The 23,370-nt window shown below is 44.8% G+C and overlaps 3 protein-coding genes across 5 annotated transcripts; 1 reads left to right on the top strand and 2 right to left on the bottom strand.

The window, feature by feature from the left end:
* Window positions 1-1,763: 1,763 nt before the first annotated feature.
* On the top strand, window positions 1,764-6,304 carry ppcs (phosphopantothenoylcysteine synthetase; the record flags this gene model as incomplete). 2 transcript variants are annotated; one of them, XM_080461218.1, is made up of 4 exons in its annotated part: window positions 1,764-1,864; window positions 3,873-4,413; window positions 4,489-4,592; window positions 5,172-6,304. In XM_080461218.1, exons 2-4 carry the CDS (start codon window positions 3,876-3,878, stop codon window positions 5,496-5,498), a joined length of 969 nt encoding a protein of 322 aa, XP_080317344.1. In that variant the 5' UTR covers window positions 1,764-1,864; window positions 3,873-3,875. The 2 variants fall into 2 exon arrangements, with proteins under 2 accessions (XP_080317344.1, XP_080317343.1); XM_080461217.1 differs by having other exon boundaries at window positions 3,873-4,592; window positions 5,172-5,498.
* utp3 (UTP3 small subunit processome component) lies at window positions 5,663-12,960 on the bottom strand. The gene is made up of 16 exons (XM_080461216.1): window positions 12,817-12,960; window positions 12,552-12,639; window positions 11,896-11,952; window positions 11,744-11,800; window positions 11,555-11,654; window positions 11,403-11,471; window positions 11,203-11,324; window positions 10,435-10,596; window positions 10,029-10,100; window positions 9,048-9,088; window positions 8,877-8,973; window positions 7,459-7,584; window positions 7,262-7,389; window positions 7,125-7,188; window positions 6,055-6,162; window positions 5,663-5,933 (listed from the first exon to the last, which is right to left on the bottom strand). Exons 1-16 carry the CDS (start codon window positions 12,831-12,833, stop codon window positions 5,844-5,846), a joined length of 1,398 nt encoding a protein of 465 aa, XP_080317342.1. The 5' UTR covers window positions 12,834-12,960; the 3' UTR covers window positions 5,663-5,843.
* A 414-nt stretch (window positions 12,961-13,374) lies between these two features.
* fam83e (family with sequence similarity 83 member E) lies at window positions 13,375-23,253 on the bottom strand. 2 transcript variants are annotated; one of them, XM_080461214.1, is made up of 10 exons: window positions 23,131-23,253; window positions 22,401-23,039; window positions 21,593-21,739; window positions 19,299-19,423; window positions 18,785-19,207; window positions 18,059-18,118; window positions 17,906-17,956; window positions 16,317-16,530; window positions 16,041-16,245; window positions 13,375-14,514 (listed from the first exon to the last, which is right to left on the bottom strand). In XM_080461214.1, exons 2-10 carry the CDS (start codon window positions 22,860-22,862, stop codon window positions 14,510-14,512), a joined length of 1,692 nt encoding a protein of 563 aa, XP_080317340.1. In that variant the 5' UTR covers window positions 22,863-23,039; window positions 23,131-23,253; the 3' UTR covers window positions 13,375-14,509. The 2 variants fall into 2 exon arrangements, with proteins under 2 accessions (XP_080317340.1, XP_080317341.1); XM_080461215.1 differs by having other exon boundaries at window positions 22,401-22,885; window positions 23,131-23,170.
* Between the last annotated feature and the right edge of the window lie 117 nt (window positions 23,254-23,370).

Raw genomic sequence — 23,370 nt, 5'->3', positions numbered from 1 at the left:
TAGAAATCCACAAATTGTTCTCATTAACAGCTGATCAATTAAAATGAATTATTTATGACCTTTGATAAAGTCATTAAGTGATGGATATGAGTTCTTACTGAGATGTTGTCCTTTACTGGCGGCAAACGCCCCAAAAATGTGATTAAAACATTGGAGTTTATATAATGTACAAATAAAAGTTTAGATTCCGGCGTAGTGTTCCAGTGTTCATGTTGTCCCTGTGTTCGCTTGGTTTCCTCTCACACTCTGGATCCAAATGGCTAAATCTTTATTACTTAGTTCAACAGTCCGACTCAGAAACAATGGTGCTGTCCTTTACTGCTCTGCCTTATTTATTTCTCATTTACACACCATCAAATGAAGTTTGGTTATTTAAAGTCCCTGAGACACACGAGCGAGGACCTGAATGTCCTCAGTGGTGTCTGCGGTGCTCACACTCAGCAGAAACAAGTTCATTAAGAGCTCCTCTTAATTCTCCTTTCAGCCCTGGTGTGGCAGAACTTCCTGTTCTTATGTGGTCTTCAGCTCCACAGTGTTTTACTCCTGCAATCAAACATTATAAGACAAAGCATAAAATACATGTAAATGTGTGTAAATAATCATAGAGAATGAAAAACGTCTAATTGTGTGTTTCTATGGAGCTTAATAAAGTTGTTTTCAGCTGTAATATTCAGTTTGACTTTGACTTGCTGGATCAGGGTATTCTTAAGGTTTCTTACTACTGCAGCAGATTTGCCATCACATGAAGGGATGATTGTATTTTATTTCAGAGTCACTCTTGAATTCACCAAACCTGTGAATCACATTCACAATATTCACTCCTTCTCATTAGAACCTGAAAATATTTATTTCACTGAATGAATCAATGAAAACATAGAGATATTCTGATTCTGATCAAACTCAGACGCAACCAAACACACGCTTCAATAGTCATCATTTAACAGTACAACAGCGCCTCCTACAGGCTGATTGTGAGTATTGCTGAAGACAACTTCTACCAACGTGGTGACAATTATTTTTATTTTATTCAAAAGAGTAAAACTTCATCAGGGCAGAAAACAAATAATCATCCCTACCAGAAGCAAAGTACACGAGTACATGTACCAGAAATATTAATGATAAGGACTAATTGTAAATCAGAAATTTTAATCAACATGATATAGTGTGTGTGTGTATATATATATATATATATATATATATATATATATATATATATATATATATATATATATATATATATATATCTCCTTACTTTTGGAAATTGGCTTATATAGATGTGCATGCTCATTGCTTATATCTGCTTTATACAATTAAATATAATGTAATGGACTGTAATATTAGTCCTACAAAATGTTTTTCTTATTCTTATCAGTTTTGGCACATTGTCAGAAGAAACAACACAATAACAGATTATGGCCAACTTGGACTGGATTTCTAAAACAGTACATTTAGATAGACCTACAGAATAATAATATGAACCGGTTTTTCTTTTCCTCTGAGGGTCCTGAAAACAACGAGGGGTCAGAATGTTATTGGTAAACTATTACAGCAGACATTCCAGTGGTCCATTTGCTGACTCAGACAGAGATAAACATTTTTAGAGATTCATGTTTGAGCCTTACTGTATATGTGAATATTTCATAAAACTACAATAAGAAGTAATAATGTGCAGCCGGTTAATGAGCCACGTGTCTTTGGGCTGCAGTACTGCTCGTCTCCGCCGGGGGCGCTGCCGGCTCTCCTCTGTCTTTAATACCACCACAGAGTAGTGCTGTTGTGGTTTTCCAGGAAGTGTCGGACTTCGTGCAGATTCTCCGACAAAAACACAAACAAAGTCAGAACCCAAAGGTTGCAGCACTCCTCTGTAAGTATGGAAAACGGTTTTCGTAATTCGAGGTTTTGTCATGAAGTCGCTGACACGCGGTGTGAAATGTTTCGTGACTGTTTTGATGAGAATAACGGAGGAATTAGTTACCTGCTGAGAGCTTTCTCACCTGGACGTCAGGGAATATTAAAGTTTTTAGTTTTACTCTGTTCTGTTCTGACAAGTGGTGACTCTCAGAGGGAGTAAGGTGTTACGAGACCAAAGTGCGTCTTCTGTAGAGATCCTTCAAGTTCGGTCACAGAACAGGACAACTGGAGTCGTGTGTGTGTGTGTGTGTGTGTGTGTGTGTGTGTGTGTGTGTGTGTGTGTGTGTGTGTGTGTGTGTGTGTGTGTGTGTGTGTGTGTGTGTGTGTGTGTGTGTGTGTGTGTGTGTGTGTGTGTGTGTGTGTGTGTGTGTGTGTGTGTGTGTGTGTGTGTGTTGCCTTTTTCTCGGCTGTATTCAACTGAAGTCGTGTTAAGCTGGATCCATTTCTCCAACATAAGAATGTCTGCATTTTCTTTTATGTCAAACTTAAGATATAATCATTATTCATCCTGTTTGTCATTGCAATATAAATATATATATATATATATATATATACCAGCTTCTTTTACACTTGAAATGTAAAAAGACAGAATAACATAATAGCAATTAATAATATGAAACTTGTTTGATGTAAAAAAAACAACAAAAAAAACCCAAGTTAAATTAATTTAAGTTTTACGGAAGAGTTTTAGGGCCACTGAAGAAAAAAAAATTCGGAGGCTAAAAAAAACAAAAAAAAAACCTTCGTGAACCCAGAAAAAGTTGAAAATCAAAGTCGAGATTTTTTTTTTTTTCACGGTGGAAAAAAAAAGTCGGTCCATCCTCCTGCCAGCGGTGAGACTGCTTCCTCCTGATGCATCAGGCAGTTTAATGAAGTGATGAAAAGATGCTTCAGGACAGAATGGAGCTCATAAACACGGAGCAGTTATCATCAGTACCAGGACCAGAGGAGACAGAGCAGCCTGCTGCCTGGTTCTGTAGAGGAACACAGTTATCATCAGTACCAGGACCAGAGGAGACAGAGCAGCCTGCTGCCTGGTTCTGTAGAGGAACACAGTTATCATCAGTACCAGGACCAGAGGAGACAGAGCAGCCTGCTGCCTGGTTCTGTAGAGGGACACAGTTATCATCAGTATCAGGACCAGAAGAGACAGAGCAGCCTGCTGCCTGGTTCTGTAGAGGAACACAGTTATCATCAGTACCAGGACCAGAGGAGACAGAGCAGCCTGCTGCCTGGTTCTGTAGAGGAACACAGTTATCATCAGTACCAGGACCAGAGGAGACAGAGCAGCCTGCTGCCTGGTTCTGTAGAGGAAGTTCGTCGAGTACGAAGGACAAAGACACGGATTCCGGGCTGCTGATTTAAATGTTCTTATTAATCAAGGAAATCCTGTGTAAAATCACACGTCCATCAGCAGTAAGCAACCCGATATAGTCACAATTAAGTGATTTAATGTGAATTCACATCTACGGGCAAATGATGAGGGACGGATAGACGATCTCTCTGAAAAAAAAAAAAATCTCGACTTTGATTTTCAACTTTTTCTGAGGCCGCGAAGATTTATTTTATTTTTTTTTAGCCTCCGAATTATTTTTTTTCTTCAGTGGCCCTAAAACTCTTGCGTAGAAGTTTATTTATTTCCCATTATCATCATTCTCATTGCTTTTTCGGTTGATGAAGAAACTATAAATGAGTTTAAAGATCAGATTCAATGGGAAGATAGAGAGAAACCAGACTCAAAATATTTTGAGAAAACTGTTCAGTCAGCGCCACAGGTCAGGTGGAAGCAGGTTGGACCCTGGATCAGTCAGCAGGACGAACATAAAGACTCACACAGGAGGGAAATGCTCAGTTCACGTTTAAAGCGTCCTCAATCCCAACCCAGACTGGAGACATTGGGCCAAGCTGCTGTGAGGAGAGTATTAAACGGTCTAAAGTCCAGCTTCTCTCCTTCTGGACAGGTGATGGCCGAACCCAGGATGTCCTCCTCCATCGATGGGAAGTTAGCGGAGGAGTTTGCTGTTCCCGCCCACGTGGAGGAGGTCAAAGAGAAGATGGCCGCCTTCGCCGGGTACCATGCGGCCGCCGGCCGCAGGGTTGTCCTCGTCACGTCGGGAGGCACCAAGGTTCCCCTGGAGTCCCGCACGGTCCGCTTCCTGGACAACTTCAGCAGCGGCCGGCGAGGAGCCGCGTCGGCAGAGTACTTCATGGACTCCGGCTACGCCGTGGTTTTCCTGCACAGGCACCGCTCCCTCTACCCCTACGCCAGGATGTTCCTGAGCATGAACATGCTGGACGCCCTGCAGTTCAGAGGGGCGGACGGCGCGGCGGGGAACCCGGGGGAGGTGCTGGTGGACCAGCGGGTTCTCCCCAACATCGGCAAAGTGCTGAAGCGATACCACGAGGTGAAAGACGGGAAACTTCTCCTGCCCATCGAGTTCAGCACGCTGTCCGAGTATCTGCATCTCCTGAAAGCAGCAGCACAGGCGCTCAGCACCATCGGTACCGTCGTCACCAGAATCCGGCTGCAGCTCAGCGACGCTGACGCTTCAGCTCTAATCTTTGTTCTGCTTCTAGGAGCAACGGCCATGTTTTATTTGGCTGCAGCCGTGTCCGATTTCTACATCCCAGCTTCCGAGATGCCCGAGCACAAAATCCAGTCCTCCAACGGGCCGCTTCAGGTGAGTCAACTCACTCTCATAAACCCAGAACCATCCATCGCAAGGTGCTGGAACCAACACACACACGGGACTTGAACCCACAAACTTCTCACTGTGAAGCAAGAGTGCTAACCACTGCCCCTTCAAAATAAGAGTATGTTAGTTTAGTGGAACTGCTGGTCAGAGTTTTGGCCATTTGTTTTGTTTTTAAGTTGCTTTCCCGCCACGTTCAGTCGAAATAAAGTCAATGATGATTTTTCTTTTCTTTGCGGTGACGGTCGCTAACCCGGCGCCGCAGGGTTCAAAGCGTGTCGCTAAAGCAGCGGCTTATCGTCTGGAACCTACAGTAACATCCAGCCTGTCGTCCTCCTCCAAATTCACACCAAAGACTTTACAGAATATTTCCACTATTCTGGTTTTAATCCGTATAAATGTTTCTTCTGAGGCACAAGATATCTCGCTTGACAATTGGTTTTATACATCTAATGGCCAAGCTGACATTGCTTTATGCTATTTACTAATGACACTCCTTCAGTCCTTCACAACACTCCATGTTCTCCTCTGAGGCCTTCCTCTGCCGACTCTGGTCTGGTCTTTCAGCTCAGCATGAAGATGGTCCCTAAGATCCTGTCCCCCCTGGTGAAGGACTGGGCCCCTCAGGCCTTCGTCACGTCCTTCAAGCTGGAGACGGACGCCAGCATCCTGCTGGACAAGGCCCTCCAGGCTCTGGACACCTACAGGCACCAGGCGGTGGTGGCCAACGTGCTGGACTCCAGGCGGGGCTACGTGGTGGTGGTGACCCCCGACACTCAGGCCAAGCTGCTGCTCAGCGAGGACGACGTGAAGAACCAGGTGGAGATCGAGCAGAGGATCGTGAACAACCTCACCTCGGCGCACGACAGGTTTATAAGTGAGCAAGCAGGGTGATGGGAGATTTATCTCCCCGTCCCGTTTGTCTCCCGCTGGATCCTGGACTCTGCTTACATTTATATTTAGTCACTCTTTATCATCGTTATGTACGTGTGAATTGCCTTCCCTGTCAGTTGTACATGTTCTGACACCGTCGCTATGCTGGGACAAGATGCGTTATTGACAGATCTTAAAAGATTTATTCACAATGTCCAATGATTCAGGACAGAAACTTTTATTAAGTTTAACTGCGAGGACAGTTGGGTAATCTGTGATTGGATAAAGTCCAATAAACTTGAAAAAACTAAAGTCTGCTGGTGTTTTAGGTTTGATCCCGAGGAGGAACTCGGAACTTTCTTCTTGTTACTTGAGTTTGATGCTCTTCTTGACTCCAGCACGAATCCCAGACATCTCCCCGCTGTATCTGGTCTCCTCCCGACGAACCTCCCGTACCTGGTGAACAATGTGCAGCAGTTTACATCCCCATCTCCCAGCATGCACTCCTGATTCAATCCGTGTACCGTCACGGAGGCACGCAGAGTTTCAAGATGCACCTCAACAGAGGAGTACGAACCTGTCCCTTTCTGCGGATGATGGCACGTTTGAACTTGTGTCTGTGCTTGACTCTGGGGTTACGGTCGATCTTCTTCCTCTTTGGAGTGAGTCCTTTGTTCTTCGCCATCTGTGAGGATTTTAACACGATTAGAATGGAAAAGCACTGGCATCAGAACGCCACGTTAGAGCTGCTCGGTTTGCATTTAGAACAGCTTCCCTCCGTCGTCAGACTCAATCAAAGGTGTTAATATTTCAATATTAAAAATGTGAAACCATACTTATGTAGTGTCTTACATAAAGACTACATTTCTTTATCATTTTAATCAGCAAGAAAAGAAGATTTTACATAATTTCAGGTTTTTTCGTGTCAAGTTAATTCCTTAATGTGAGCGACCATTAGCCATTATCTGATTTGGACGTTTCTCCGTTTTTCACAAACACCAGGTGAAAATGTGAAACGTTTCCAGGTGGACCAGGACCCTGCTCACACAACAACCATCAAGAGGAAACTTTAGAAAAGCTTAACGTTTAACCTCTGTTTACACGACAACGCTAAGTGAAGACGCATCGTTTATGCCTTTTCGTTTCAGAAAAGATGATGCTCAGAAACGTTTTGAAAATCGTCCATTTACATGAACCTTTCAGGTAGGGCCACCAGTGGGCGCCGTTTTTGTTTTTGTGATGAAACCACACTCGTGTGCAGGGAACAATACGCTATAAACATTAACAATGTCGAATACTCAGACATTCTCGTGGACAGACGACCAAGTTGGATTTTTATTACGGTGACTGTCAAAATAAGAGTACCAAGTCCCGGGAGAATATGGACTGGGAGTTGAGTTGTTTTCGTGTAAACGGGGCCTTTAATAACAACCGATAAGAACAGTGATGTTACACGCTGTTTAGTGAATATTTCATAGGAGTTTCTAGTTTCCATGTAATAAGTAATAAAGTGTGTGAGGGATATAAAGAATATTATATATTAAATATAAAAACATTAAGCGACGGTGAAGGAAAAGAAAATGTGGTTCGACAAACGGACATTTGTACCAAACGGGGAGAAAACAGCCTTGGAGCGCCAGTGAGTACCTGGTAAGTGATTCCTCTCTTGTCGTCTGGCTCCAGCTCGTCCTCGTCTTCATTCTCCTCCAGCCTGCAACACGTTGACCGTTCGTCACGTCTCTTTGATTTGTTGTCCAAACGGTCGGCTTGAATCGATTACTCACACTTCAGCTTCTGGGTTTTTGCTCTTCCTCTTCAGTTTCAGCCGCTCCTCTGCGTCTCTGTAGAACTGCAGCGCCGCTTCCTCGTCCAGGTCGGAGTCCGATTCCTCCACGGTCTCGTCCTCGGCCTCCTGCGTCCAACGTGAACTCCTTAGCATTCAGATACGGTGGTGAAAGACAAGAAAACCAAGAGGACTCGCCTTGTGCTTCTTGCTGGAGACGCCGGTCTTCTTCCCCTCGGCTGGTTTGTCGTTCCCCTCACCCGCCAGCAGCTTACGAAACTGCGGCGCTAACTGAGCGTCCACCGCACCCAGTTCGTTGATGAGCTGCAACAAGGAGCCAGTAGGAGGAGCAGGTTTACTGAATTAGTGGTGTTGGCTGTGGTACCACTGTGCGAGTAGAACTGTGAACAATGTCCAATATTTTTGTTGTACGTCAAATTAAAACACCCTCATAAGACAATAGTCTTGCTGTGACCTCAATCACTAAGACATCATGACTGATGGCGTATTTCACAGAGATGGCAGGTTTTCCACCTCGGCTCAGCACATTTACGCTTGCAGTACGTGTTTGCACCACAAGGTGGTGTATCGAGTCATTTTCAGCCACTCATCTGTACTAAAGTGACTCAACACTGCCACCAAATGACTGATCTCGGACCCTGCAACGTTCAAACCTGTTAATCTGCTCTGAGTTTTTGGCTCAGGGTCCTCACTCCCCACCGTCCTTCACTCGCACCATTTGGCTCCTTGTGATTTTTTATTTTTTTTAATGTTTCCCAAGATAAAGGTCAAACTGAAGGGAAACAATTTTTTGGCAGTGAGAAAGAAAACCAGCGTGAATCGCAGATGGAGCTCGACACAGTTGTAAGGAAGGTTTTCTGGAGAGCCTTAACAAGCCTGGCAGGAGCTCCGAGGGTCTGGAGGAGCAACTTCAATTAGATCCGCTTTTCTATTTTCACATTCCAGTCCTGGAACGTCTTGATCAGTGACGTCAGTGAGCAGGGAGGAACGAGCCAAACCACATTTAAAAAAACTGATTGGGACGGACGTGAACGAGATCTCACTAATTTAAGGTGAAGCTGGATCAACAAGCTCGACACACAAAACTGTTTTCATGATGTGAAGTCCTGGTCTGTGAATTAAAAATGACCCAATTTGAATTCAGGAAGTAAAATATGATTCATCCACAAAAGAAATGGAATTCCTTACAAAATTATATTGAACTAAAAGCCCCATTGTGTCGGAACTGGAAGCCACAGAGTAAAACCAGAATCGAAAAAGAAACAAACGAATGAAATAAGGAAAGAATGAAGGACAAAGGAAGAGAGAAAGAAAAGAGGAAAGAACAGGAAAATGTTGGAATCTTCTAGTTTTCCTGATTGAAAAGTTCTAGTTTTAATTAAAAAGTTATTCTGCAACAAGCTTAAAGCTGCAGGAAACCAAAGAAACATGTTTGATTAAAATAATGAGAAACGACCCAAACTACTCCTCCTCCTCCTCCTCCTCCTCCTCCTCCTCCTCCTCCTCCTCCTCCTCCTCCTCCTCCTCCTCCTCCTCCTCCTCCTCCTCCTCCTCCTCCTCCTCCTCCTCCTCCTCCTCCTCCTCCTCCTCCTCACATTTCTGTAGGCGAGCAGCCTCTCGATGACGGGGTGGTGATGAGCAGGGATCCGTCGGGCCTTCAGCACCAGGTAGAAGCTGATGTTTGTACAGTAACTGCAGACGGAGAGAGACGTGAATCACCCCCCCCATCATGCCTCCACATTCACCCACTGCTCTTCATCACTCACTTCAGATAAAGCTGCTGCTTGGTCTTCAGGTAGTCTGCACCCTGAAACCAGAACCAAACGTTTGCTTTATTACCACTCCAGAGCAAAGGGTTTCTGAAGTCCAAACAGGAAATGAAATGAATTCAAATGGAGAGTCGGTCCACACTGAGCCTGTGAGGAGAGACCTCCCCACTTGATGGCAGCAACAGTAAACTTGTGACCCGAGACGGTTCAGGGTGTTCAGGGGGTTCAGGATGTTGTTTGCTTTGGGGAGTTTAAGATGAACCATGTAAATCTGGCTGCAGCGGTTACATGTGCTCAAAAGTAAAAGGTCCAAATGTGACCGAGTGGCTGTAAAGAAGCTTCAATCACTTTGTGGTTTGATCAAGAAGGAAAATAGGAAATGTTAAGAGTATCAGACAACAAGGTCAGGATTTAAAAATAGTTTTTGTAAAGGCAGTGAGTCTGTGGAAGATTAATTTACAAGGAAGCTGAAAGCCGAAAGCAGTCGTCGTGTTTGGGACGGCGGTCGTCACGTCAAGTCTGATCTGAACCGACTGAACACCAGTGGAAACAAACACACAGAATGTAGAGTGATAGAAGGAAGAACAGTTTGAACCAACGTTAAAAAAGAGCTGTGGTAAAAAGAAGAGCTGGAGCCGAGCAGGAATCAAGAGGCTAAGAACCGCTCTCTTAAAGCTCAGCTTGTTTAACCTTTATTGCTGCAGCTATAAACAAATTCTAAATCAGAATGTTTTAAACGGGACACATAATGAAGGTCATTTCAAACTAAAGTGTTTTAGTACAAAATGACTTGTTCGTGCGTCACTCTGGTATTTATGCGTCATGATAGACGACGTGCTTGAGCATCCAGAGCGATTTCTAAAGGTCGTTATTGGAAATGAGACGTCGTTCTTTACCAACTCAACAGGAAAATAAAGGTTCTGTCATTAGATGAATAAATGAAATGCTAATTCCCAGAAGGAAGCGGCGTTCTCTCACCTTCCCCGCCGGGATCTTCCCGTCTTTCACCATCTGAACCAGCGGCTGCACCTCGTCCTTCAGCTCCGTCAGCTGAAACGGCAGGAAAGATATAAAGGGGATCTGGATCTGCAGGTATTTGTGTGCGAGGTGTGATGGAAGCAACGTGGAGGACCAGATAACAGAGAAATATATCAGATATTACCAAAATATAAAACCTTCGTTTTTCACCAAGTGAAAGTTATAAATAAATGTTTGAATGGAAAAATGTCTTATTGCTTCTTTTTGACATTTCTTTCTCTTGTGAGGAAAAAGAAAATCAAATGTCCTACTTGGTGTGAGGGGAGCTTTTCAATGGGCGTTACAATACATTTATTAAGAAGTCATGAGAAAGGAGACGGTGTCTGCGACCCTTCAGCTGTTTCACCTTGGCCTTGAAGTCCTGGATGAGCTCCAGCAGCTCCGGCGACTCCTTCTTTAAAAGCTTCATTTTTTCTTTCTGAGACATCTGCTTCAGGTCTTTCACAATCCTCTCCTTCTTCTCTGCAGTCTTACTTTCCCCTTCTTCTTTCTCCTCCACCGCAAACTCCTGCATTGAAGCAGCAACATGACATTTATTAGAAACAACTACCAGACAGAAATGACTATTTTGATCCATAAATAAATAAACCCCTGAAATCTAGTTTTATCAGTTCATTCTAATGCTAGTCTAACAAGTGCATCTGAGTTCTGAGAGAGAGAGAGAGAGAGAGAGAGAGAGAGAGAGAGAGAGAGAGAGAGAGAGAGAGAGAGAGAGAGAGAGAGGGAGAGAGAGGGAGAGGGAGAGAGAGAGGGAGAGAGAGAGAGGAAGAGAACACCCACACCAACTCTGTGGGTTTTATCTCTGTTGATAAAATATTTTATCGGTTATTTGCCGATTGTGATTCTGAGGAGGAAGATTTGCTCCTCTGAGGACGGCTGGTCGGCCAACAGGTCGGAGTTACATGATGCACCTGAACGCATCACCCAGGAGGATTTTTACTCAGAGCGACATGAAGCTCATTAACCCATAAATTAGCAGCGTCATAGTTAAAGGGTTCAAAGCCTGTGGAACAAGCAGAAGCTCATCTTCGGGGAATTACAGTGATGTTTATGTCAACTTGGTGTAAGTACAGAAGTAATTAGGTGTATCTGGAGGATTTACGGTGAAAAATACCTGAAGAAAGTTTAAATCGTAATCCTCCTCGCTCAGATTGGCAGCCAAGCGTTTCTGGATGTTTTTCGCTTCCTCCTCTTCCTCCTGTTCCTCGACTTCCACGTCCAGCTGCGATTTCCCTTCTGCGATCATAAGAGATGCATCGGTGAACCCGGAGACACATCAGCAGAGAGAATCCTGCAGGGACCGGAGGCGCTTACTGACGGCCCCGTAGTCCGAGTCGTAGAACATCCTCTTCTTCTTGCCCCAGGCCATTTCATTAGGAAGCTCTGAGGAGGGGAGCGCCGGGACAGGTGAGGGTCGGTCGCCGTTTCAAAACTAGAAAATGTTCCGACTTCAAACCGACTTTTACCTTCCTCGTTTTTTCCTTCGAGATCACTCTCCATGTCTTCCTCCTCCTCCTCCTCCTCCTCCTCTTCCTCCTCCGACTCGTCCAGCGCCATCACCTCCTCCTGTCAAATCCAGACAAGTTGCTTCCGTTGCTTCTTGAATTCTGAATGGATTACTCAAAGATTTATCTGGAATACACAAAGGCAGTAACCTCGTCGTCCATTTCCTCCATGTCGCTGTCCATCTGAACGCCGCGGGCCAGAAGGTTCTGTGACCACCACACAGAAAGAAAAAGAGTTAGAAAACAAGAACGCCGACGCTGACATACAAAACACGGCGGGCGAGCCACTCCGGGAAACTTACCGCAATCTTTTCATCGTGAAACTGGTCGATTTTGTCTTTTGTGTACTGCGCAGATTTCTAATTAAAGAAAAGAAAAGACGGGTAAAGATTAAAAACTCCAAGAAGATAAAGAAAGACGTATGAGAAGTCGTCAGGATGGCGACGAGCGTCTGAGGACGCAGGGCTGGGGATGAAATGGTGGAATGAAGGTGACGACACACTGGGATTAAACACGTGTTCAGGTAATCTGTGGCTGGTCAGTACGATCACAGGTAAAGTTTTTCATCCTGATTGGTTGTAGGAATGAACCTACAGCATGTCAGCATGATGACTAACAGCTGGCTGGACTCACTTCGTGTTTGTTCCCACTGTGGCTATATGACTTTGTTTCTTCTAAATTGGATTTAGAATAGAATAGAATAGAATAGAATAGAATAGAATAGAATAGAATGCCTTTTATTGTCACATGTACAGGTACAGTGAGATTAAAAGGTGATTTAGGGTGTAAAAGTGTCTGAATTGAGCAGTGATGGACTGGAACTCCTCAGCTGGTCATGGAGACTCCAGCACTGCCTTCCCAGCGTACTGTGATCTGAACTAGTTAATAAGAACAACAACTCAGACTGATCTCTTTCAGTTTGTAAAACTAGCAGCAGAGTGAAAATAAAGTTTTCCACCTTATCGGGCACAGGCATGTTCCTGAAGGCTTCAGGATCCTCTTCATCAAACTGCTCCTTCTTCTTTGGTCTCTGCACAGGTTTCCCTCTGAAACGCAGCACAAACAGGACGTTTAAATTAGGTCCAGACAGCATCTGATTGTATTCGAGTGCGTTAAGATGGAAAAATATGAGACGTGAAAAAGCTGCGAGGAAATAATAGTGAAAAAAAACGATCAATTCGCAGCTCCGATGTGAAAACATGCGCAGGATTTATCAAACTCACCGTTTAGCTCGAACCATGATGGAAAAATGTGACGAAACAATCAGCAAACGGTGAGAAAGTAAACAGTTTTAATTGTAAAACGTGATTTCAGCTCTACGCTGTACACCATGTGCTTCCTTCCTGTGCCTTTCTTCTTCGGTGGTTGTTGTTTGGCAGCCAGCTGGAGGCGGTCTAGCGCCGCCCTCTGAACTGGAGTTGTAAACAGTTGATATCTTCTTTGATTTAATTAGTTTTTTTTATATGAAATAAAGCCACGCGCCCCACAGCTTCCGAGTAATTTTTTCCTGTTTTAATTCATGTTTGACTGAATCGTTGGTTTAATGTCTCGAGAAAGATGCACGTTCACACTGCCCCCTGCTGTCTTTTCTGTCACATTACAGTTGTCTATGTAATGTTTGATTTACACAAATTTACCAACAGATGTTTGCTAAAGTACGTCCAGGGAGAAAACACACACACACACACACACACCCACACACACACACACACACACACACACACACAATCTTCTATAAAAACAGTATATAAACGGTTAGATCTTTATGAATTAAAAAGAATATGAGTTATGTTCATTCTTTATTGTTTTTTGCTTCAGGATCCAAGTAGGTGGCACAGTAGAGGCAAGTATTCTTCCCAGGGTCAAGAAAAGTCCTAAAAACATTACATACTACTCAGAACACACATAGGATCCAGGAACTAATAAAACACAATGAGGGTAAACAGAGAGAGAGACAAACTTTGTTCTTTTTGTCTTTTGCAGAAAAGTTAATCCACACCAGGTTGATCAATTTCCCTTCAGTCTTGGTGAATCCACTCGGTTCCGTTCTACCTCGAGAGGGGTCAGATCATCAACATGACGGCATAACAACCTTTAAATGCTTTTTAAAAAAAAATCAATACAAGTGTTTTCTTTTGTTTTAGCACAAAGAGGTTTACAATCAATTTGATGTCTTTTCACAAAACCTGAGCAAGTTGAAATCTATGAAGAAACAATGTCAACATCAGGGAATGTTAAACATGTAAAATGAAGTGAAATGTCACAAAAACAAATCATTTGCTTGTGGCAATTTGCAGATTTCTTGTTTTTGTATATTCACTTTTACAGTGAGGCTTTGCTGCTGATTGTGAGGTGGTGAGCTCTCACCACAGACCAGTGTTCTGTCCACTACTAATTACTAAAATCCCTGTTAGATAAATGAGCAGCAGCAGCCACGTTTAATGAAAAATGATTGTCTCTCGACTGTCGACTGGATTGAATCCATCACATTTTTTAATTATTTTTTTATTCTGTCTTTTTCTGTGAAGCGCTTTGGCTTCAGCCACAGCTGGTTATAGAAATAAAGGTGACTTGACTTGACCATAGAAGTTCACTGCATCGTCTCTGCCTGCAGCATTGAGATGCATGAATCAAACCTCGTTCACGTGGAGCAGCACAACAAATGTTTTATTTATTTACAGAATGCTTTATGTGAGAATCCTCCACTGGACAGTCGTCCCACATGTGAGCGGAGCTCCTCAGTCGTGCTCCGCCTCCCTCTCGGTCAGTGACCTCCTCCAGTCCATCTTCAGAGCAAAGCTGGAGCTGCGAGGCCTCTCTCTGACCAGGAAGTTCTTTGGAGGTCCGTACAGAGCCGATTTCACGTGGTCGTTCCTCTTCTTCATCAACGCTAAAGCAGGCGTCATCGGATCCGGTTCAAACTGTCACAGAAACACGGATTCATCAAACGCTGCAGAGCAGGAATTAATACCCGTCCAACTGGCACAGATCAGAGGATGAATACTTCTTGCTGCATGTCGACGGCATGGACATCATGGTTTCCTTCTACTTTACAGTTATTTTACTGTGTTCAGTTATTTTACTGTGTTCAGTCATGTTACTGTGTCCAGTCATGTTACTGTGTTCAGTCGTGTTACTGTGTTCAGTCATGTTACTGTGTTCAGTTATTTTACTGTGTTCAGTCATGTTACTGTGTTCAGTCATGTTACTGTGTTCAGTCATGTTACTGTGTTCAGTCATGTTACTGTGTACAGTCATGTTACTGTGTTCAGTTATTTTACTGTGTTCAGTCATGTTACTGTGTTCAGTCATGTTACCGTGTACAGTCATGTTACTGTGTTCAGTCATGTTACCGTGTACAGTCATGTTACTGTGTTCAGTCATGTTACTGTGTTCAGTCATGTTACCGTGTTCAGTCATGTTACTGTGTACAGTCATGTTACTGTGTTCAGTCATGTTCCTGTGTACAGTCATGTTACTGTGTTCAGTCATGTTACCGTGTACAGTCATTTTACTGTGTTCAGTCATGTTACTGTGTTCAGTCATGTTACTCACCACCTCTCCTGGTCAGAATACTTCACAAACCTCATCATGAAGAGACACTAAAATATAAATAGTATTGTCCAGGATTTATTGCAACCAGGGGCATTAATATTAAACTTGAAGTTTATTACCTGTAAGGTGTCAGTTGGATGAGTATAAAACATTTACAGAGTACTCAGAAAATAAAATATCAGGATGAAACACATGACACGGTCTTGGCTCTCATTATGAATTATATTGTATCATACTGTATTGTGTAGTTATGTACTATATTGAATCTTATTTATCATAATCTGCAGTATTATATTGTGCCATACCGGATTGTCTATACTGTATTTATAGTGCATTTGTACTGTATCGTTTCATATCTATCAGATTGTACTATTGTATTGCATCATCAGAATCACTTTGTTCATCCCTGGAGGAAATTCTTCATATAAAGTATTGAACTCATCGTTCTACAGTTCCATAATTCAACAGTATTCATACAGTATCGAAGTTGTTTTGTATTGTTACGTACTGTATGACTTTGTATTGCATCATATCTATTATATTGTGCCATTCTGTGTTGTGTAGTACTGCATCAAGTTGTATTGAACTATTGTATTATATCAATCACATCGTATTGAATCTTACTGTAGTGAACTGGGTTGTTCTGTGTGGTTATGTACGGCATCGTGTATAAAATGATTTCATATCATCAATTCTTATTGAATCGTATCGTATTTTAACGTTTATCCACCATATTGTGTCGTATTATATATTGTATGTTGTACTGCATAGTATCGTCTGAGGTCAAATTGTATTGTACAGTATCACATCATATCTCACTGCATAGTGTACTGTATGTGTACCCACTCTCTCACTCTCTCACTCTCTCACTCTCTCTGTCCTGCAGACTCACACTGCCCTTGAAGCGGGGGTACCGGCGGGCCCCTGTCCTGGTTGCTCGGTTCCTGCTCATGTCTGCTCAGATCCATCATGGACCGGGTTCGTTCTGAGTTGGTTCCCTTCTTTAAAGCCCCAGAACTCCTGAGCTGGATCCTCCTCATGATGTCGCTCAGCGAGCTGAAGCTCTCGGCGTGCGGCGGCTTCGCCACCACGGGTTTCTGAGAGGAGACACCCCGGTTACACCCTGGAGCTTCGTACTGCCGCCACTCCACAGAGCACGGCCTCTTACCCGGGAGGACGGGGAGTTTTCCAGTCCCAAGCCGCTCTCCTCCTCCTCCAGTACGCCGTCCGTCCTCCAGCGCTCTCTTCTCAGCGCAGATAAAAACACATGTGGGGAATCTGGTGCTTTATCGTCTCGTCTTGCTGGACTTCCTTCGTGGAAATGATTGTTTTGCTCTGTGGAGAGTCGAGTCTTAACGGCCATTTTTATTCTCTGTTCTATCCTGCAGGAGAGAAAACACATGGATTTCAGGGATGGATAGATGGATGGATGGATGGATGGATGGATGGACGGACGGACAGACGGACGGACGGACGGACGGACGGACGGATGGACGGATGGATGGATGGATGGATGGAAGGATGGATGGATGGATGGACGGACGGACGGAAGGATGGATGGATGGACGGACGGACGGACGGACGGACGGACGGACGGATGGACGGACGGACGGACGGATGGACGGATGGATGGATGGATGGATGGATGGATGGAAGGATGGATGGATGGATGGATGGACGGACGGACGGACGGACGGACGGGCGGACGGGTGGACGGAAGGATGGATGGATGGACGGACGGACGGACGGACGGACGGACGGACGGACGGACGGACGGACGGACGGACGGACGGATGGATGGATGGATGGATGGATGGATGGACGGACGGACGGACGGGCGGAAGGGGTGGACGGATGGATGGATGGACGGACGGACGGGCGGACGGGCGGACGGGCGGACGGGCGGACGGACGGACGGACGGACGGACGGACGGACGGACGGACGGACGGATGGATGGGTGGATGGATGGATGGATGGATGGATGGACGGGCGGACGGGCGGACGGGCGGACGGGCGGACGGACGGACGGATGGACGGATGGATGGATGGATGGATGGAAGGATGGATGGATGGATGGACGGACGGACGGAAGGATGGATGGATGGACGGACGGACGGACGGACGGACGGACGGATGGATGGATGGATGGATGGATGGATGGATGGATGGAAGGATGGATGGATGGATGGACGGACGGACGGACGGACGGACGGGCGGACGGGTGGACGGAAGGATGGATGGATGGACGGACGGACGGACGGACGGACGGACGGACGGACGGACGGACGGACGGATGGATGGATGGATGGATGGACGGACGGACGGACGGGCGGAAGGGGTGGACGGATGGATGGATGGACGGACGGACGGACGGGCGGACGGGCGGACGGGCGGACGGGCGGACGGACGGACGGACGGACGGACGGACGGACGGACGGACGGACGGACGGACGGACGGACGGACGGACGGATGGATGGGTGGATGGATGGATGGATGGATGGACGGACGGACAGACGGACGGACAGACGGACGGACGGGCGGACGGGCGGACGGGTGGACGGGTGGATGGATGGATGGATGGACAGACGGATGGACGGGTGGATGGATGGATGGATGGATGGATGGACGGACGGACGGACGGACGGACGGACGGACGGACGGACGGACGGACGGACGGACGGACGGGTGGATGGGTGGATGGGTGGATGGATGGATGGACGGATGGATGGACGGATGGACGAATTTTCATTTTCACCTTTGCATTCTTTCTGGAAGTGCTGCTCGTGTTGACGAGGGCTCCGGGACTCTGAAAATAATGTAATGAAAGACTGAAATCTCTTTCAATCAATAAAATCCTCAACATGTAGTCGGTGTTAAAAAGTACTTGTTCTTCTGGAACGAGACTCACGTGGAACTAGTGAATTCATCTGCTGCAGCGCTTGTCGGTGGGGAAGAGTTTTCATAAATCCTGCAGAATACAAACACACTTGATCAAACCATCTTTAAAAAGATGGAAATATTTTCTCAAGAGACATTTTTTGAGGGTTTTTTGCCAACGTGGTCGAGAGGCAGGTTATTGTAAATGAAGGAACAAAAATGAGGCTGAAGCACTGGTGTTAGAGAACTGTGCAGAAACAAATAAATATACGTTCTTAAAGTTTCTACCTCAGTACTTTTCATCAGACAGCCTATACAGTGTCATCGGGGAAACTTTGAATACAAGATTTCTGGAACCAACCAGACCAAGATACTCATAGCCCTTTAACTTGTACTGTGGACTTGGACTAGTTTTTATGTTGGATACTTTTCCTTCTGTAACCGGGACTCAAACCGGGTTCCCCCGACTCTTCAAGTCAAGTCTCAATCCGCTGCAGCACCAACCGACCAGCAAAGTTTTGTTTTTAAATATTGAGGTGATGCAGACGGAACATCTGTGTTTTTTCTTGAGTTCAACCCGAAACATCTTCCTCTCCAAAGCCATATCACTAAACGTCTGTCACTTGTGTTGTCTGTGGTTCTGGCCACTGCTCACACACGTCATTGATAACAACCTACTGAGCCAACCAGGAGGAGATGGAACCGCCTCCACCGGACACCCAGGAAAGCTTTAGTGGAGCCGATCCAGGTACGGTACCTTCTCCTCTCCACAAAGGGCTCGTCCCTGATGGTGAGTCCATCCTGAACAGGCATGTTTTGGTCCCCGAGCTGGACTTGTTGGACCACAATGTCCCCGTACTGATGGAGAGGGCTTTGGGAGAAGCAGCTGCCGTCTCTCTGGACAACGCCCATGGCCTCCCAGTCCAGGAAGCAGTCTGACGGCGGGGACGGAGGGTTGATGACCTCAGGCTCCATGGAGAGCGTTCTGTGGATCCCGGGATCTGAGAAGTCCTTCAGCTGATGCGCCACACTGGAGTGGCTTCCTGCGACGCTCCATTTCTCGGTGGCCGGGGTGGAGGCGGCGTACAGGATCCGGAACTCCCGGTCGAACGCTTCAACGGCCGGTCCAGTGAGGACGGTGACGAGCTGCCGGTGCAGGTGAGCGTCCGTCCACGTGAGGCTGCCGGGCACAAGGAGGAGGCGTGGGGTCACCCTCACGAGGCTGGACATGGTTTAAAGAGAGGATGGGGAGGGTGTGTGTGTGTGCTCACCTGAAGCTGCCATGAATCACCGTCTCTAAATCCACCAGCAGAAACTTGTTCTTCATTTCCCCGACCACCAGCCGGCCTGTTCTTGTGCAAAAACTTTTCCCTCCCAGGATCCGGACCCGCATGTTCTGTCACATCGTGAATCAAGAGTACGTCACACAAAACTCTGAGAGAGAGTTTATCTCTGTTTACACACACTGACTCGTCACAGCAGGAGATAAAGTTGTGACGTGACACTCTGAACAGGTCTTTACTCAGACATGGGAACTTTCCACTTCCTGTTCGGAGTCCGGTCGTGGTTCTATGGATGCATGGAGGGGTTTGGTTTTTAGAGATTTTTTAACTTTTAAGCTTATATTTAATGGCACTTTGTACAGAATACTATGGTACTACGTGATACTAAAATGAGCAAAATGCAACCGCTGCCTTTTAGATGAACTGAATTTTTTTTTAGAAATCTACGTTTACTGAGTGAAGCATTGATAGTTTATGTTTGTTAAATTAGTTTCTTCAAAAGGGAACAATGCTTTTTTTAATTGTTTCAACAAAGTGAAACACATTTTGTCAAGGGTAAATTAGCAAGTCCATAATTAGAAGGATTTATTTATTTATTTATTTATTTATTTATTTATTTATTTATTTATTTATTTATTTATTTATTTATTTATTTATTTATTTATTTATTTATTTATTTATTTAAAACAGAAAATAGATGTTTAATCTTTCTATTTTAATAGAAATTTTAATTGATTGAGAATATATTATAATAATAATAATAATAATAATAATAATAATAATAATAATAATAATAACAATAAGAAGAATATTAATAATAATAATAATAATAATAATAACAATTCTTGTATTAATTTATTCATTCGTAAATCTATGAACGATTTTGTTGATAATATAATTTTAGATGTAATAAAACATGTAAACTGAAGTTAATCTGAATTTGTGTTTTTGGTTATATTAAGAGGATATTAGTTTGTTATAAAAATGCATCTTCTCTCCATACGAACATTGAATTCATTTAAGATTATAAGTAATCTGGGAGTACATTCTAAATATGATTTCAGCGTCTTGAGAGCAGAGCTGGTTTCCTCCTTTTGGGAAAACAAAACACCCACAGCGCCTCACAATCCTCCTGAATAATTACAGTTTGAAGTCATGCTGTTTGTACTGAACACTATGTGATCAACGCAGACTGAAGTTTAAATGTTTGTTGATCTTAAATGTTGAGGAGTTGCAGTTTAACCCACGTCGGGTCGAAAGCTCAGCGAACGTGGAGCCGCTTCACCACAATAAAGCAGCTGATGATAACGTCAAGTTAATCCTTCATGGAGCAAAGAACCATTTAACGTCACGTTCTTATTCCTGACAACAGCATTGTGAAAGATTTTAGGCAACATTCAATGAGAATTCAGAAACGTTTTAAACTATAAGTTACTAAATCTGACGCCATTTAATTATACGGAGACTTTCAACAGATTTTCATGACCTAAAGAATGTTGCTGTGCTTCTGAAGAGACACTGTTAAAGGCCTTTAACGTTAAACGTGACCATTTGTAGTGGATCAGAAACTCATCATTTTCAAATACTCAAATAAAAGAGTGATGTTTTAAAGAAGTAAGCAGTAACTGACACCAGTGACTAATTTGCAGGAACTTGCACAAGACGCATGGTGAGTGTAGAAAGGAAATGTTTTCCTGGAAACGGAGTTAATAATATTAATAATGTGACTGTTGACTGGCTTTAGTCCAGATCCAGTTCAGTTAGGAGAGACTCTGTTTAACATAGAAATGGTGTCCAGATCGTATATTTGATGTTGTCACGTGTAAATATGTGATTTCAGAATTATATTTGAGTCAATCCATTCAGAACTCTGTTGGTTTGATCCTCCGGTCACGACCAAACCAGAAATCAATTCTTCTTTAACAGTCAGAAATAATTCAAAGTTTCTTTTGTAGTTTTCATCATCAGACACTTCTTTCATCACCGACTTAAACATCGAATGCTGCACAACCGGTTTGTGTGTGTGTGTGTGTGTGTGTGTGTGTGTGTGTGTGTGTGTGTGTGTGTGTGTGTGTGTGTGTGTGTGTGTGTGTGTGTGTGTGTGAGTGACATGCCATTCTAAAAAGTACAAATGTTGTGTGTCAGGTTTGTTTGCCATGCAGACAGTGTGTGTGTCTCGCTGTGCCTGACGGCTTCATGCAGTGATTCAGTAACGACGCATTTGTTGTTGTCAGCCGGAGGACGGCTGCTGGCTGAGTGCCGACGTGAAGGCGTGGCCTCACCGGGTGCCGGAGCCTGTTGAGCGTGAAATTCTCCTGCGTGGTCCTCCGGTTCAGGATGATGTAGATGGGGACGCCGCGGGAGGCGACGTGGTGTAAATCACTGATTATCACTCCGTCCGTCAGTCTGTCCGTCACTATGGCAACTAACTGCACAGCAGGGGGGATGGCGGTCAGCTCGGCAGGATCCAGAGTTCAGACCAGATTTAGAAAAACTGCACGAACTGTAAAACTGAGGATTTAACATGAAAGTTACATGTTTCATTACTTTTATGTTTATATATAATTCCTTTTAATGTCAAGATACGCGGTCATATAATATCATATCATTAAAATATCATTTTATTATTATTATATTCTTATTACATCTTCATATTTTCTTCATTTCCCTTGTTGAGTTTATACTGTAACTAATGGTACTACAGATAAATATTGTATATTTGTCTGTCCATCATTATGTTTCTGTTTTCCATCCTTTATATATCCACTACCATAAACGCAGAACCCAGTGTGTTGTGCCACAAACTGAAATAATCTACAAGAAATATATCTAAACTGGACCATTTATCTCAAAGTCAGTCTTCAAGAAGTTTATATTAAATGTTACTGGATTTCTTTGTTATATTTTCAGAAATTAAATCACTATAATTTTTATGTGGCTGGCAGGAAACGTTTCAAAGAGCTTTGTCTTCTTCAAGGTAAAATATGGTTAATTATCATTATTATTATTATTATTGGGTTAATTATTTTTAGTCAAACTAACAATAAAAAAAAAAAGTAATCTCTAAATAATCCATCAGTGTTTGCATACCTGGCCGGCCCTCTGCAGGTGTCGTCTGATGATCTCTCTGACGGCGGGCTCGCCCTCTGGGGGGGGGCTGGTGTGCACGGTGACGCTCCCATGCAGCAGCCCGGGGTCTCTGTCGGGCCAGCCCAGCTCCAGGTTCGGGGTCGGCATGTCCGTCTCACAGGGGAAGTAGGTGGAACAGAAGTCGTCGTCGTCGTCGTCGGGCCCGTCGGCGCCGTTCTCCTGCTGCGTCTGCGGGGGGTTGAAGCAGTAGCTCTGGGCCCAGCCGGTGATCTGGCTCACCTCCTCGGGGGACAGGAAGCAGCCGGACTGCTCCGTGGAGCTGTAGAAGGCCTCGGGTCCCTCCACCAGGAGCCTCTCCACCGCCTCCCGCTCCCGCTCGCAGTGCAGGAACTCCGCCGAGGCCTCGCTCACCGGCAGGAAGACCACGTTCTCATCCAAGCTCTGCTCCTGGGAGTTTGACATGGCTGCAGTCCTCTGGCGCGTCTCTGCCAAGAAGTCCTTAATTAAAAGTCTCACTACCGACTGAAGCTGTGGAACAAGATCGTCCGAGGCCAGAAGGTGTCTGTCTTCATCCTCCCTGGAGAGATCATTTCATTCATCCCTCCGGCAAAGTCACGCTCCTGTGCAGCAGCGCCGGGCCTCCAGGGACGAGATCAGAACTCAGTCAGTGGTTGTGATCGGTTCACTTGGGAGGAAAAGAATGTTAAAGCCGGACCGCAGCGACACTCACCCCCTGGACAGTCGCTTCCAGCTGCTGATCTGAGAGGATCTGAGAGGATCTGAGAGGATCTGAGAGGATCTGAGCGGCTGCAGCAGCCCTCCCCTCCCCTCCCCTCCCCTCCCCTCCCCTCCCTTGCCTGTCCTCCGGTTCCTCGTAACCCTTCCACTCCTTGTTTCTGACTTTGTTCTCAGATTCCAAACATTCTGTGCGGCTGACAGACCTGAATGCTGCACAGGCACTCATTCATGA

The sequence above is a fragment of the Lipophrys pholis genome (assembly GCF_963383615.2).
Source record: "Lipophrys pholis genome assembly, chromosome: 4".
Lineage (NCBI taxonomy): Eukaryota > Metazoa > Chordata > Actinopteri > Blenniiformes > Blenniidae > Lipophrys > Lipophrys pholis.
This window is presented reverse-complemented; position numbering and strand designations above follow the sequence as displayed.